Source organism: Oryctolagus cuniculus, chromosome 17 (genome assembly GCF_051225735.1).
Source record: "Oryctolagus cuniculus isolate XC-2025 breed Fujian yellow rabbit chromosome 17, ASM5122573v1, whole genome shotgun sequence".
In the NCBI taxonomy this organism is placed as follows: domain Eukaryota; kingdom Metazoa; phylum Chordata; class Mammalia; order Lagomorpha; family Leporidae; genus Oryctolagus; species Oryctolagus cuniculus.
In genome coordinates, this window is record NC_142883.1 from 45,011,257 (window position 1) to 45,025,658 (window position 14,402).

General features: G+C 65.8%; 1 protein-coding gene across 2 annotated transcripts; it reads right to left on the minus strand.

Moving 5' to 3' along the window:
• Nucleotides 1-97: 97 nt before the first annotated feature.
• On the minus strand, nt 98-13,934 carry GIT1 (GIT ArfGAP 1). 2 transcript variants are annotated; one of them, XM_051824591.3, is made up of 21 exons: nt 13,592-13,934; nt 8,565-8,698; nt 8,051-8,163; nt 7,856-7,961; nt 6,773-6,990; nt 6,595-6,689; nt 6,216-6,258; nt 4,728-4,754; nt 4,540-4,588; nt 4,134-4,206; nt 3,731-3,828; nt 3,370-3,481; nt 3,158-3,291; nt 2,901-3,053; nt 2,577-2,810; nt 2,447-2,500; nt 2,277-2,363; nt 2,093-2,166; nt 1,820-2,002; nt 1,653-1,716; nt 98-1,529 (listed from the first exon to the last, which is right to left on the minus strand). In XM_051824591.3, exons 1-21 carry the CDS (start codon nt 13,641-13,643, stop codon nt 1,317-1,319), a joined length of 2,316 nt encoding a protein of 771 aa, XP_051680551.1. In that variant the 5' UTR covers nt 13,644-13,934; the 3' UTR covers nt 98-1,316. The 2 variants fall into 2 exon arrangements, with proteins under 2 accessions (XP_051680551.1, XP_051680550.1); XM_051824590.3 differs by lacking the exon at nt 4,728-4,754 and having other exon boundaries at nt 13,592-13,913.
• Between the last annotated feature and the right edge of the window lie 468 nt (nt 13,935-14,402).

Consider the following 14,402-nt stretch of genomic DNA (forward strand, 5'->3'; position numbering starts at 1 on the left):
CCCCCCGGCTGCTGGCACCAGCGCCCTTCGTTCGCCAGGCTGGTGCCTCTCCCTGCCCGCGTGCCCGGCCCCCGCACCGCCCAGCACTGGAAGCAGCACATGGCCACTTATTTATTTTTGATACAAATGTACATGACACACGTCTTGACAGTCAGCCCACCACCACGCAGGCAGGGCCTGGCCCCCCAGGGAAGAGGCAGGACAGGGACAAGAGCTGGTGGTGGGTGCTGGCGTAAGCCTCTCCAGCGTGCCTGGCCTGCAGCTGGGGGTGGGGGGTGCCCAGGCCCCTGGAGGGTGGGACCACAGCAGGTGCAGGTAGTGATGGTGGTGCTGGCCTCCACGAGGTTAAGGGGAGGGGACCGTCAGCTCCGCAGCCACCAGCTGAGTCGGGGACCCCGGGGAGCCAGCCCCAGGCTCAGGTGCTCTGTCCTCCGCTCCAGCCAGCACACCTTCCCCTCCACAGGGGAGGGAGAGGAGGAGGGAGGGAGAGAAGTGGTTTTCTTGTTTGAAGTTCATGGAGAAGGGGTGCAGTGGGGGTAGCGATGACGAGGGACATAGGGCAGGACCACAGCTGGTGAGCCTGCAGTCTCTGGCCCCAGGCTGGGGGGAGGGAGGCTGTCCCCCAATGCTGGTTCCCCCACTCTGGTCCCCTTGTCCCTCCAAGCTCCAGGTGGACCAGGCCTCCGGGACGGCACTGCCGCCCGCACACTCACACGCAGGCACGCAGGGACACTCAGTTACCACAAAGTTAAAGTTAAGGAGTAGGGAGAGGAGAGGAAAGATTTTCCAGTGTTTGCTGCTGAGGCCCCCAGCACGCAGGCTGGGGCCTGTGCCCTCGGGAGGGGCCGTTTGGCATGAGAGGAGAGCAGCAAGGGGGCTGGTGGCTGCGGGGCAGGGACATCCACAGAGAGTATGTACAGGGGGGGATGCCCCCACTCAGCCCCCAGTAGGGCTGAACTGGCTCATGGGGGTGGGGTGACGCAGGGGGAGCGGCCCCACTGGGAGTGTCTCCCTGACCCGAGGCTGAGGGTGCTGGGAATGACGCCTTGCAGGCCCCTGCACGCTAGGAGGGAGGGGCGCTATGTACAGGGAGGGAGGTACATGGAATGTGGGGGACAGAAGGTCCTGCCACCCCACCTCCCCATCCTTGGGGGCTTGAAAGGGTGGGCACCAGGGCGCCTGGCTGCCAGAGGAGGGCGGCAGCACTAAGGGCACTTGTGCCAGTGGCTCTGTGGGGTGGGGATTAGTGTCTGGAGTGGCCCAGCTCCCGTGGCCAGTGAGGTCCCAGGGTGCAGGTAAGGGTGTAGGGAGAGTGGTCACTGCTTCTTCTCTCGGGTGGTGATGGTGACCAGCTGCTTGGCAGCCTTGGCAATGTCGTAGGCGCACTGGATCACCTGCTGAGTCAGCAGCTGGAAGTCCACGGGGGCGCCAGGCTCCGGCGGCACCGTCTTCCGGCACTCACTCTGCAGCCGGTAGGCGCTGGCGTTGAGCAGCCGGAGGGAGCTGCGCACCGGCTCCAGGGCTGGCCTCTGCAGGGAGACGGGAGGCCGGGCCTTGGACTTTAAGCCCAGCACATCTGTGCCTCTGCCCAGGGAGCTGTCACGTTGTCCACGTCTGCCCCACCCCTCGGGCTCCCACTCTGACCCCTGTACCTTTGGGAAGAGAGAGGCCATCTCGGTCACAGCCAGATGGATCTTCTCTGAGCAGGGCACAAAGCTGGAGGGAGGGCAGAAACGAGTGGGCTCTCCGGGCTGGTTTCCAGGGACGCTGGGGGCTGCCTGCCCCTCCCCCCTCTCCTGCGGCAGGCCTGCCGGCATACCTGTCATGCTTGAACTCCTGGGCCGCCCGCAGCAGCTCCTGGATGTTCTTGGTGACCTGCTCTGTCTTCAGAATGACGTCCTCTGTGCTGGGCAGCCCGGGGTCCAGGTCCCCGTCCAGGCTCTCCAACTCCGGGTGCAAGTCCTCCTCTTTGCCTAGCTCCAGAAACCGCTTCCCTTCCAGCCTGTCCCGGGGTCAAACACGAGGGACGTTTGGTCCCAGCGCTGACCTGGGGCGGGGTGGGGGGCTGTGGTGCAAACCCCAGGGCGCTCACCCCAGCAGTGGGTCCCCGCTCTGTGTGTTCTCATAGTCGCTGTCAGCACCGCTGCCGTGGCGCGAGAGCTTGCTCTGAAGGGGGTGGAGGGGCAGGGGGTGAGTGCTCCAGACTGGCCTGGGCCCACACGCCCCCGCCCCCAGTCGCCCCCAGCCCCCTTTGGGTACTGGGCGGCGGGCGTTACCGCGTGGCGGCTTCCTTCCTGGGAGCTGGACAGAAGCGGGGAGGAGGGCGTGAAGGGCACGGCTGAGGCAGACACCCCCTTCCGGATCTGCAAGGCAGGGCGGGGCTGGAGTCAGCGCCTCCCCCACCCCCCGCAGCGTGCCCAGTGTGACCGCCCCAGGCTCTGCTTACCCGGTAGAGGCCAGCAGGGACATGCACCGAGTACATGGTGTCGTCCTCGAGCTCCTGCGGGGTCAGCACAGCGGCGTCAGGGCTCGCCTCCGGTGCCCCCGCCCCCGCCCCGAGGCCCGCGGGCACTCACGGAGCTGTGGAACGGCTGCAGCCGCGTGCTGAGCTCGTCCGCAGGCGCGCCGCCGCCGAAGGGCTTCAGGGCAGAGCCCGGCTCGTACATGGAGAAGGCCTGGCGGTCCCTGCGGTGGGTGCTCCCGCCGGGCCCCATGGGGGTGTGTTCCGCCCGCTCACTGGGGAGCGGGGGTGTGGGCGCCGGCCCCGGGGGCTGCCGCAGCTGCAGGTTCTCTGCCTGCAGCTTGTGGATCTGCAGGTGGACACCGGTGTGTCGGCCGCGGGGCGCAGCCGGGCCCCCTCCCGCTACAACCCCGGCCGTGGCCATGGTGACAGCGCTGACCTCCCTCTGTAGCCGCCGGAGCTCGTCGCTCAGGCTGCTGTTGACCTTCATGAGCTGCTGCACTTTGGCCTCCGAGGTGGCCAGGGCCTTCTTCAGCTCCAGGTACTCCTGCAGCGTCACCGCCCCGTCCGACAGGTCCGAGGAGTCCATGCTCTGTGGGGAGACACGCCGGCCGTCAGCCCTCGGGCGCAGCCCGGGGCTCCGGCGATCCCTGCGCTGGGAGGAGGTAGAGCTGGGGCCGGGGGCAGTGCTCAGACCCGGGCGCGGTTGTTCCGGGTGGCGCCGGCACTGCGCAGGGGCTCCTGGTCCGTGTCCTCGTCAGAGGCTACGCTGTCGTAGTCGTGCTGGTCGTCCAGGTCGCTCTGGCTCCGTGCAGACAGCTCGAGGTGGTCTGAGGGCACAGGGCCTGTCACTCGGGGCGCCTCCCCTGGGCTGTCTCCCCAGGCAGGGGGAGCCGCGCCCGCCGCACCTGTCGGGCTGCTCAGGCTCTTTCCCTGCTGCCTCCGCTTGGCCTCGCTGAGAATGTCGATGATCAAGGTGGCAAACTCGCGGGCGTTGAAGCGGGCCAACTTCTGTCGCCCCTGCAAGGCAGGGAAGACCACGCTGACCCCTAACTGGCAGTGACGGGGCCGCCAGGCACTGCCCTGCCACCCGCCTGAATCAGGGCTGGTCCGTCAGGGCCCCGCTGGGAAGAGGCCAAGTACTCAAAGTAACAACGTCTTCCTGGTTCCCCAACCCCAGCTCAGCGAGGGGCGAGGGTGGGCAGGAGCCCAGTCCCAGAGCGCTGAGGAAGGGCAGGGCTCCTGGGGACGGAGAGACCACCCTCTGACCTGATTCCGGGTAGCCGAGTACTCCGGGTTAACCGGCAGGAAGGGCACGGCGCTGCGCTCCGTCACCAGTGTGCTGTGGTTCTGGGTGGCCAGCCACACTGTGGGGGAGGGACAGAGAGGCCATCAGCATGGTGGCCGGGCCTCCCCATGCCCACCGAGCCTGCTCAACAGAGCGGTAGGCTTATGCAGGATGAGGCTGGCGGGGGACTAGGCACAGAACAACGCCCACCCCGCCCTCCATCCAGCAGCCCCAGTTCAGGCTGGAATCTGGCTGTGGCCAGGAGGCAGTGACGTGGGGGGCAGAGGGGAGGGAGGAGCGGGGACGCGGCCAGGCACCTCTTCTGGGTTCCACTGAGGGCCCAGCAGGGGAGGCACTCGGGCCGACCGCCATCCCCGAACTTACCCGCGTCATTCTCTCTCCGGTCCACCTCGTCATACACGTCCATGGCAAGCTCTTCAAAAAGCCGGTTGCTGAGCTGGAGGCAGAGAGGGATGAGATTCTGTCAGATCATTGGCCCCAGTGCTGGCCAGGCCAGCTGGCTAGGATGGCGTGAGGCAGGGGAAAGGCTCGTGTCCTTGCTGCCACCCAGCCCCGTGTTCTGAGACCTGGAAAACAAGGCAGGGGCTTGGGTCCAAGCTCCAGGGAGGGCGAGGACAGAGGGAGCAGGACTACTTGATTCCTCGTAGGTCAGAGGTGGGGCTAAGGCCCTGGGAGCCCTAGCACGTGGAAGGCAGAGCCGAGGTCCAAGACAGGAAGGGTGCAGGGGCGGGGGGGGCTAGTGGGGGGCTCCGAGCATCAGGGTGCTCACCGCCTGCAGCTTCTTCTTTGCAGCTTTTGCCAACTCAGACAGGTCCAGGCTGGGGACGAGGAGGGGAGACGCAAGGGAAAGAAGGGCCGTGAGAGGTGGCCAGGCCCCTGTGGTGACCTCCCAGGCATGCAGGGCTCCCAGGCAGACAGGACCGCGACGCCCGCGCCCGCCCGCCACAGCCTCTATACCTCTGAGACATGCACTTTTGCCGAGACCTAAGTCCAGAGGAAGGCAGCAGAGGGAAGAACAGGACAGCAGCTGTTACCCAGCAGCAGGGCCGCTCGCGCCGCCTCGGGAGGAGCTGGCACTCTCGGCACGCACCCCGACCCTGCCTGCTCTGTCTGGGGCCCCTTCACGGGCTCTCGGCTACCTCGGGAGCACCTCGGCATCTCCCGCCCCAGGTGCTGCGCTGTTCCCTCTCGCCTGGGCGCCTTTCCCACCCAGTGGCACCACCCTCACTGTAGGGACCCAACATTCCAACAGTGCACAGGGCACGCCTCAGCCCTGCCTCCACCGAAAGCGAACTTCTAAGTACGGGCTGGATGCCTTGCACGCATCATCTCACTTAATCCTCTCAACAGCTCTGCCAGTCCCTCCTCAGATGAGGTAGCCAAGACGGGCTGAGCGGCCTGCCTCCAGTCCCACAGCCCATGGACGGCACAGCTGAGCCCACACGCCGGGCCTGGAACCCGTCTGCCCTGGGAATGGCCTGGGCTCTTGCCCTGGCTGTGTTCCTGAGACTCCCGCCCCATCCCGGGTGGTATTTCCAACCCCTGTGCCTCCTGCCGTCGGCAAGAGCTGCAGTGACGGGCAGCCTCCCTAGCTGGAGCAAGAGCAGGGAACATGTCAGACATCCGCCTGTGACTGCAGTGCCCAGAGTAGCTGCTGGCTCTGAGAAGGTGCACGGCCCATGTTGCACTGAGCGCGTGCCCACAAGTCGGGCTTTTTGCCGCACACACAAGGCAGAATCAGACCAGAGCAATGGGGAGAGTCTCAGAACAGGACGTCTGGGTTGAGGGATCCCTGCTGCCCAGGCCTGACCCTCTGCATCTGTTCACACCAGCTCCTAGGGGAGGGAGCAAGCTCCTCTCCAGTTACAGCCTGGCAGTGGAACACCGCCGCGGCCAGAGATGGCCACCAGGTGGCACTAGCATGCATCTCCTGAGCTGGATGAGTGCCTGGGGTGTCCTTACCACCTGGGGCTCTCCCAGCCTCTCAGATCAGAGGCGGGAACACCTCACTCAAACCCTGTGCCATGCATGGCCCTTGCCTGATTTCTGAGTGTGCGCCCAGGGCCTGGGCAGTAGCCGCAGAGCGGGTCAATCCCTGGAGCCTACCATCTTTCACTACGGAACAGAGGTTTGTGTAAGGTGGGGTCAGAGCCCAGCAGCCACCCTCCCAGCAGAGAGGCCCTCCTTGTGCCCTGGGCAGTCAAGCGGCTCAGGTGGTGCTGGTCGTGTACTGAGCTGGCAATCCTTACCTGCCGTTGGGCCCAGCATTAGGAGTGAAGACTAGGCTCTGAAATACCTGTGCCTCCAGCCCCCCGACAGGATGGGGGTGGGGTGGGGTCCCAGGCCCCTGAAACCAGGGGAGAGGATGGGGTGGGGCCTCTGGGGGGTCAAACGTTCGCATGGCATCCAACAGCCTTTGGGAAGGGGCGTCAGGTGGGCACTCACCTGTCAGCCATCTGTGGGATGATGTAATGCCCATTCTTGTGATCTGAACAAAAATAAAAATGCCAAGTCACTGGTGCTGGGTGGCCTCAGCAGCTGGGAGCCCACCCCACTGCCACAAGCAGGGCTTGGCACCCAGAAGTGTCAGGGGGGAAGGGGGAGGGCAGGCCACCCCAAGAGCGCTGGGAGCTGGCTGGAAGTTAGGCCCACCCCCACTCTCTGGCCCCAACCTGCTGCAGCCCAGAGCCTGCAGCAATTTCACAGGAGCCAGTTGCCTAGCAACACTGTTCCCCAGCCGGCTTTGTCACCATGGCACCTGCTGCTGGGGTGTGTCTGGGTCCCACCTGCCAGGCCCAGCCAGACCTGCCCGTGCTCTGCTCACCCGGCTTACGTCCACAGAGGTAGAAGGCCAGCCGGTCAGTGAGCTCATACTGGCACTCGACTAGCCTTTCCGCCAGTTCATGGTGCCCGGCCTGCCTGTGGGGAGGGGTACGGCTCAGCCCTGCAGCAGCAGCCCACTGCCCCCACCGGCCAGGCCTCACCCCCTGGCCGACCCTCACCTGGCATAGTCGATGGGTGTGCGGCCATTAACGTCGGGGGAGCCAGGGTCAGCCCCGTACACGACCAGCAGCTCTGCCTGCAGCGTCTGCCCTGCCTTGGCAGCCACGTGCAGGGGTGTGGTGCCCTTCTCTGGGTGGAAGAAGTTGGCCTGGGCGCCCAAGGACAGCAGGCGCAGACATGTCTCCAGGTTGCCGGTCCGCACGCTTGAGTGCAGTTGCTGCAAGCAGTGGAGTGTGCAGTAACTGTGCACGCGTGTGCACGAGTCCTGCCCCAAGCTGCCCCTTGCCCCGCTGCTCCCCGCAAGCCCACCAGCTCCAAGGGCCTCAGCCAAAATCTGGCCGTGTCAGGGAAGACAGAAGGCTCCCCATCAGGAGTGAATGCCAATGAATAAAAACTGCCTTCAGGGCTGGCACCCGGTGCAGCAGCCAGGATGCGGCCTGGGATGCTCACATCCCCATCCAGAGGGCCTGCTCCAAGTCACAGCTCCTCCGCTCAGGAACCAGCTTCCTGCTAATGTACCGAGAGGCTGAAGGGAATGGCTCGAGGTGCCTGGGTCCCGGTCACCCACGTGGGAGACCTGGACTGAGCTCTGGGTTTCTTGCTTAGACCTGGCCCACCCCTGGCTGTTGTAGGCATTTGGGGAGTGAACAAGCAGCTGGGCAATCTCTGTCAGCCTTTCAAATAAATAAAAATAAGATTCAACAAATCGTAACAACTGCCACAGTCACCAGCCGCTGTGTGCTTGTATGCTCTGCCAGGAAGCCATATCACCTATGAGGTAGTTGCTATTATTTCTTTCCCACTTTACAGATGAGACCACTGAGGCTCTGAGAGCCTTCGCACCTGCCCTTAGCTTCTGAGTGGCAGCTGGGGGACGTTAGCCTCATGTGCACACTCGGGAGCTGAGGCGCCTTGGTCACACACAGCCTGATGGAGCAATCTTGTCCCCTGCTGTGGCCACTGTTTTCCCCTGGCCAGGCAGCCCTAGGGGCCTCGGGCTCACTGGTCATGAAGGAGAGGCCCTCGCGGTGTGTGGGGGTGGGAAGCAGAGGCCCGCCCCTCCCTCGCAGGGCCCCCCGCACCTTGCTGAGGTCTTTGGCGGTGACCCCATCATCGTCCCGGCAGGGAAGCTTGTGCACAAACGCCAGCATCTGGTACTTGGCCCTGATGAACTCGGACTTGATGGGGCTGCACGGCACACACAGGAGGAAACGTGTGTCCCCGGCCACAGCCCAGGCCACGCACGCCCTCCCCGCCGCCCCTGCAGCCCCACTCACTGGACTTTGTCTTGCGGGTTGGCTTTGCGCCGGCCGCTCTGCACTTGTGCGGGGTCCAGCAGGGAGTGCTCCCAGATGGAGTTGGCCCCGTTGCTGGCGAGCGTGTGCACCATCTGCGGGGAAAGGCTGCCAAGTGAGCGTGCGCCCACTGCGTGCTGGGCATCGGGGACCCATCCCTAGTGCACGGAAGGGACCTCCTGTGGGTCTGCCACCCCACACCTGCAGCCAGCCAGGCCACCCAGAGGCCTGGATCCCATGGAGCATGCCAAGTGCCTTGCATGGCGCCACCTGGCTGCTAGGAAGCTGCAGAGTCGGGGCAAGAACTGGCTGTGTTTGTGAGCGCAGCAGGGGTGAGGAGGGTGAGGGTCAGGGTCAGGGTCAGGGTCAGCTCTGCCTAGGGGATGCTGCCCCGTGGAAGCTGCAGATTCCACCGAGGGTGGGGCTGCGGTGGGGAGGACCTGAGCCCAGGCCTGGGTCTGCAGGGAAGGAAAAACCACATGGCCCACCCCTGTACCTGCAGCAGCGTGGGAGGCCAGGCGCTGTGGCGAAGGTGCTTGACAATGGAGATGTGGCGTCCCAGGCTCCGGTGCACACTGCAGCACTCGTCACACACCAGCACACCCCTGCTGATGGATGCCCAGCCAGGGTCTGCCGGCGTGGAGGCAACGGTCAGCCAGAGCCAGAGGGCAGGCGAGACCTTCCCAGCGCCCACTCTGGGTCCACACCACGCTCAGTACTTCACGCGTGCTCACCTGCTCATACTCGCGGTTAGGCCCGGGTTACCAACGAAGGCTTTCTCCCAGGGCTCACAGGTGGGAATGGCAGGGCCACGACCTGTGCTACACATCCTTGCTCTTTTGGCACCATGTGGTCTCCAGGGCCCATTCAGTGGGCACAGCTCCCTGTCCTGTGGCCATAGCCTCAGTCTCCCAGCCTTTCCCCAGGGAGCAAAGCTGCTGCCCTACCCCTTCCCGCAGGGAGGCAGGAATCCCCTAGGGGACGAGACCTTGATGCCATGTGCCAGACATCCCTGGATACCCTCCTCTCACAGGTCAGCCCCAGGTCTCCTGCACCTAGGGCCTAACAGCCAGACCGCCCATGGGCTCCTGGCGCTGGCAGGTGCGAGGGTCTTTCACGCCGCAGCCTCCTGCCACATCACTGATGGTGGGGGCCGCAGCCCGCCTGGAGAAGGGTGGGCAGAGCCGAGGCGCTAACCGCGATGAAGTGAACACCGTGCACCACTGGCTGTTTTATGCGTGATGCCTCTGAGAACTGTGCGGCGAGGTAGGAAATGCTGTCCCTGCCTCACCGATGAGGAGACAGTGGCTCAGGGAGGTTAGAGGGCTTGCGCAAGGTCACACAGCTGAGGATCAGAAGTGCTAGGATGTGGGCCCAGGCACTCTGACGGCAGACCCACGCCATGTCTACACTTGTGCCGTCCCTCCTCTGCCCCTGCAGCTCGGCCAGAGCCCCGGGAGAAGCGGGGGAAGAGAACTTTGGCAACAAGGGAGCCAGGCCTGGCTGGAAGTACCCAGGGTCCTCCTCGAGGGTAGCGGGGATACCACCCATCCCAGGCCCCCTGGGCGAGGGGGAGGAGACAGCTGCATACAACTCAGGCTGCGGAAAGGTCACGGGGGAGAAAGCGGCCATTGTGTAGGCTTGCAAGTGGGGGCGGGGAGCTCTCCCTGGACACTGTGCTCTGCCCAGGGCTCAGGAAGCCCTGGCCTGGGGGCGGGCAGGGGGTGGGGTACTGGCTCTCTGCCTTTCCCCACGGCCTTCAGGATGTCCAGAGTGGGTGGCCCCTGGGACGGGGACAGCTTGGGGTGATGAGGACCTCTCCTAACCAGAAGGTGACTCCCGGGCCGCGGCCGTCCAGGACTCCCATCCAAGTTCCCAGGAGAGCTGTGTGGAGGCTCTGAGTCAGGAGCCCAGCCTCGGCTCTGGCCACAGCGTACAGGAAGTAAATGAGAGGGCTCGGTCGTTAGGTGCAAGTTTCGTCAGGGACTCCCCAAAACAGGGCAGGAGAAGGATCCAAAGAATCCACAATGTGTCGCCATATACCTTCCTTGGGCCACGAGGCCCAGACCAGCTGTCCGTGGCAAGAGGGGGAGCCCTGGGCGCACTGTACCACTAAGGCATGGAGGGCGGCCGACCCCCACTACCAAACACCACTGGGTCAGGGGTCTGCCCGCCAGCCACCTCCGGCAGCGCAGGCAGGAAGCCGGAAATGATGCAGCCTAAATTCTTCCTGCTGAAATGGTGGGGTTTCCTGTAAGTGGGGAGCCGCCCAGGCCAGGATCATACATGGGCCGCCCTGAGGCCTCCACCCCAGGCCCATGGCCCTATCAGAGAAGCCAGGCCAGGAAAAGCTAGCGTTATAGCCAGGACCAGCGGTCCAAGAGCCCCAGGTTGTGGGCACACCAAACATAGTGAGCCCCTGGATGCGGCATTGACCAAGGGCCCAGGATCTGGGGAATGCGGCCTCAGGCTTTGCTTGGTCCCCTCACCCCCGCCTGTGGGAAAGGCCCTCCTTCTCCTCCATGGTGACCTGAAATGGAGACCTGCCGTGGTCTGGGCCACACTGGTGCCAGCTCACTTCTGGATGATACCGACAGAGGCGCACCCTAACTGTCTTACCTACCACCTACACCCAAACAGCCTCGGGTCTACCCAAGCATGAGCCCCCAAGTTCCACCTAAGCCAGTTCCTAAGAGAAGAAGCAGGAAGGGTTTCTGAAGCCAACTAGCTACTGTAGCTTAGGGACAAAGCACCCTTGCCACCAAGAGGCTGGTCAGCCCAAAGAGCTAGGGGCTGGGGTAGGCTGCTCAGAACCCGCCACCCCTCACCTGGCTCCAGCTCCACAGCTGGGGTGTGGTCTGCTATGCGAGGTAGGTGGCAGGGGGTCTCGGATGGTCCGACCCCATGGAGGCCTCTACCATGTCATTTCCTGCCACCACAGAAGCATTAGTGGCCGCAAGGGCCAGCACATCTGCTTATAAACACCTCTCTCCAGCACTAAAGCTCACACAAGAGGGAGAAGCCAGCTGCGCTGAGGCAGGCGAGGGCAACCCAAGGGGACAGAGGGCAGTTAGCCCTGGCGGGGCATTAAGGAGCTCAGGGTGTGGCCTCACGGCTGCACACACACACATCCGTGTCCACAAGGCCCAACACGCTGCAGCAAGAGGAAGCAAGCCCACCACTCGCCCCGCCCCAGGAGCTGCGTTACGCAGAGGTCAGTGAGCCTGCAGGTTGTCCATAGGATGGGCATCCTGAGGCCTTCATTTCTGCGGCTTGGGCTGCCAGAGCAGAGAGGCTGCTGTGGGGACCTGGGCTGGGCCTGGGAGCTCAGCACTGAGGCCACGTGACTAGAGGTAAAGGACAGGGGACCGCGTTCTCCAGGGCTCCTGACCCCTGCACCTCTCTGGGACTGTGGTGTGAATAGGGATGCAGACTGCGGCTGACCAGGTGGCACCCGCGGCCATGCCATGTCCAGTTGCCTCAAAACATGCTCAAACCTACTCTCCACAGGCCCAGGCCCGGGACCCTCTGGGGACCAGCTGTACCTCCCCAGTGGACCAACTATAAAAAGGGCGTGACCCCAGGGCGTGACCCCAGGGCTCCCCTGACAGCGAGAGAAGCCCCCCTGGCTGGGGGCTTCACTGAGGAGGGTGGCACTGGGTCTGGACCCCAGGCTGCTGCGTATTCACAGGCCCCAGGACACCCATGCCGCCACACACCACGGCCAGCGTCACGGGGTAGGGGGTCTGCAGCCCTGAGGAACACGCACGTCCTTGGGGCGTGGCTGGCAACTGCCAGACCCTCAGGCTCACCTCCTGGTCTTTGCCTTCTCACAGCCTCTGCCTGACCTGTGCTCTGGGGCACGGGGAAGGCAGCACCAGGGACCTGAATGCCTTTATCGGAGAGGGACCCAGGAGCGACGGGCGCTGGGCAGCCACCACGTCCGATACACGAACCTCTGGGCAGCCAGTGGGTTCCGCCAGACGTTCAAATGCAACGTGGGAAGCACAGGTGGACGACGCTACCCTGTGTCCCCCTGCCCTAGAATCAGGAGCAGGGCTTTGGAGATAGGAGGGCCTTCCGAAATCATTTCTACTCCAACTGCTGAGCCTCAGTCAAGGGAGCCGAGGCCCAGGGCGAGCAAAATCTCACCCTGAGCCACAGAGTGAGCTGGAAACAAAGGCAGCCTACAGCCCAGACCGCCCTAGCAGGTGTCTCCTCAGCCTCACCCACTCCTCCTCTCCCCCACCCCGAGGTGCAGGAGAGCCAGGACAGGCGAAGGCAAGGTCTCCCCTTAGCCCCTCCATCCCCAGGCCTGGCTGCGGGCGGGGAAGGCAGTGGTAGTTCCTGGAGAACTGGGGGTCTGAACACCACCCCACACGGATGTTCTGGGACCCTCAGGACCTCCGCCACCCACACGGCACCTGTGAGTGCGCCCCTGCCGGAAGCCCCCCGTTCCCGAGTACTCTAGCTCGGGACACAGAACCACCAGGGAGCTCAAGCAAGAGGCCCCCAAAGCTGCATCCACTCCCTCACACTCCACCATGCCCACAGACTCCTGCGGCATCTCCCAGGGACCAGGGCTCCTCTTAGCTTCCTTCTCCATGCACGCTTCTCAGCCCCTCGGTTGGCTGAGTCCTCCCGGGTCAGAAGGAGGAGGCAGCCTCCTGGGTCCCCCGCTGCCCCCAACTCACTCAGCAGGCCGGGGCATCCATACCTGCGCAGACCTAACTAACTGCCGGGGAGCCCACCCTTGCCAGCAAGACAGGCACCCCTTGCCACTGCCCCCACCCTACTCTGGCCACACTGCACTAGGGGACCAGCAGGGGTCTGGGGCCGCTTCAAGGCCACCTCCCAAGCAGGCTTCACTGGGGAACGGGAAAAGGCGAGCCCAGCTGTTCCCAGTCACCAGCAGGCCTGGGGAAGAAGATGCCCCGGCTTGGCCTGGCCCTGAACCAGGCCCTGAAAGGGGTCTCAGCCTTGGGAAGCAGGGGCCGGGAATCCTAGAGGAGCCACCCCCTCGCCTGCTCCTGAGAAAACTGTACCCAAGCCCCAGGGGCGTCTGTGCCCCTGGGCCCCGGCCACCCCGGCGGGCGTGCCGACCAAGCAGGCAGCAGGTGCAAGACGCGGGGGCGGCACTGAGGTGACACAAAATCCACACTTGCTCCCACCTCCTCAACCCTGCCGGCCTCCGCCACAGAACTCCCGCCACCCCGGGCCGGCGCTTCCGTGTGGACACCGGGCTGGAGCCGGGGAGGCCGCGAGCTGAGGGTGGGAGGCGGCGCCGGCGACGTCCTTCCTCGCTCGCCCCCGGACTCGAGGGAACCGGGGCCCCTCCGGCCGGCCCCCCAGCCAAGGACGCGACTCCGCAGCGGCCCGGTCAAGGGGCCGAGGCCGGAGGCCGCAGCCTCCCGCCCCGCCCCGCCCTCCGGCCCCGCACGGCGCTCCCGCCAGGCCCCGGCGCCCGCCCGGCGGCGGCCTCGGTGCACGGTCCCGCCCCTGGCCCGGCCCGGCCCCGCTTACCCGGGGCGCTGCAGTCCGCACACACCTCCGCTCGCGGCCCCTTCCGGGACATCCTCAGCGGCGACGCGGCCGCAGCCCTCTGGGCCAGCGTGGGGGGCGCGGGCGGCGGGCCCGGGCGGCGACGGCGGCGGCGGCAGCGGCGGCCCCTGCTGCCCGGCCCGGCTCCGGCAAGGCCCCGGCGAGGCTCCGCGCGCCTGGCCAACCGTCCGCCCCGGGGGCTGGCCCGGAACCCGCCGTGCCCGCCTGCCCGCTCGCCCTCGGGCGCCCTCCGCCCCGCGCCGCCCCGCGCCGCCCCGCCGCCGCTCGCCGCTCGCCGCTCGCTCTCCCCGCCCCCTGCGCGGCTCCCGACCGCTCCTGCAGGAAGCGGCGCAGGCCCTGCCCACCGGGGGAGGGGCGGCCCACACCCCCGCCCCGCCGCCTCGCGCCGCCGGCCGCGCCTCCCGGAGAAAGGAAGCCGGGAGCGCGGGCGGCAGGGGGCGGGGGTGCTTAAAGGGGCCGCGGCGGCGCCGGGCTCGGACGGGCAGCGTGGCCTGCAGCCCGGGCCTCTGCTCCTGTGCTCCTCCAAGCCCCGAGGCAGTGTAAGTCTCCCTCTTAGCCCCATCCCCTTCACTGCGGCCCCTGGGTGGCCAGTGGGACTTTCGGCTCAGAGACGGTGAAGCCCGCTCGGGGGGCGGGGAGGGGGGGATCCGGGAAGAGAGGAAGAGGAGCTGGAGTCCCCAAAGGGCTGTGCCTTGGGGCACCCGTGTGTGTCTGGGCCGGGTGAGGGGTGCGTCCCAGGTACCCACACCCCCACGGGCAGGCGTCTGTGTGG

What these genes read in the sequence shown, in the direction of transcription:
- GIT1 (XM_051824591.3), bottom strand. Translation starts at nt 13,643, where the DNA reads ATGTCCCGGAAGGGGCCGCGAGCGGAGGTGTGTGCGGACTGCAGCGCC. An exon ending in GAGCCTGAGCAGCCCGACAG is followed by an intron (nt 3,292 to 3,369) that starts GTGCGGCGGGCG and finishes CTGTGCCCTCAG; the next exon opens with ACCACCTCGAGCTGTCTGCA. An exon ending in AGCGGGGACCCACTGCTGGG is followed by an intron (nt 2,003 to 2,092) that starts GTGAGCGCCCTG and finishes ACCCCGGGACAG; the next exon opens with GCTGGAAGGGAAGCGGTTTC.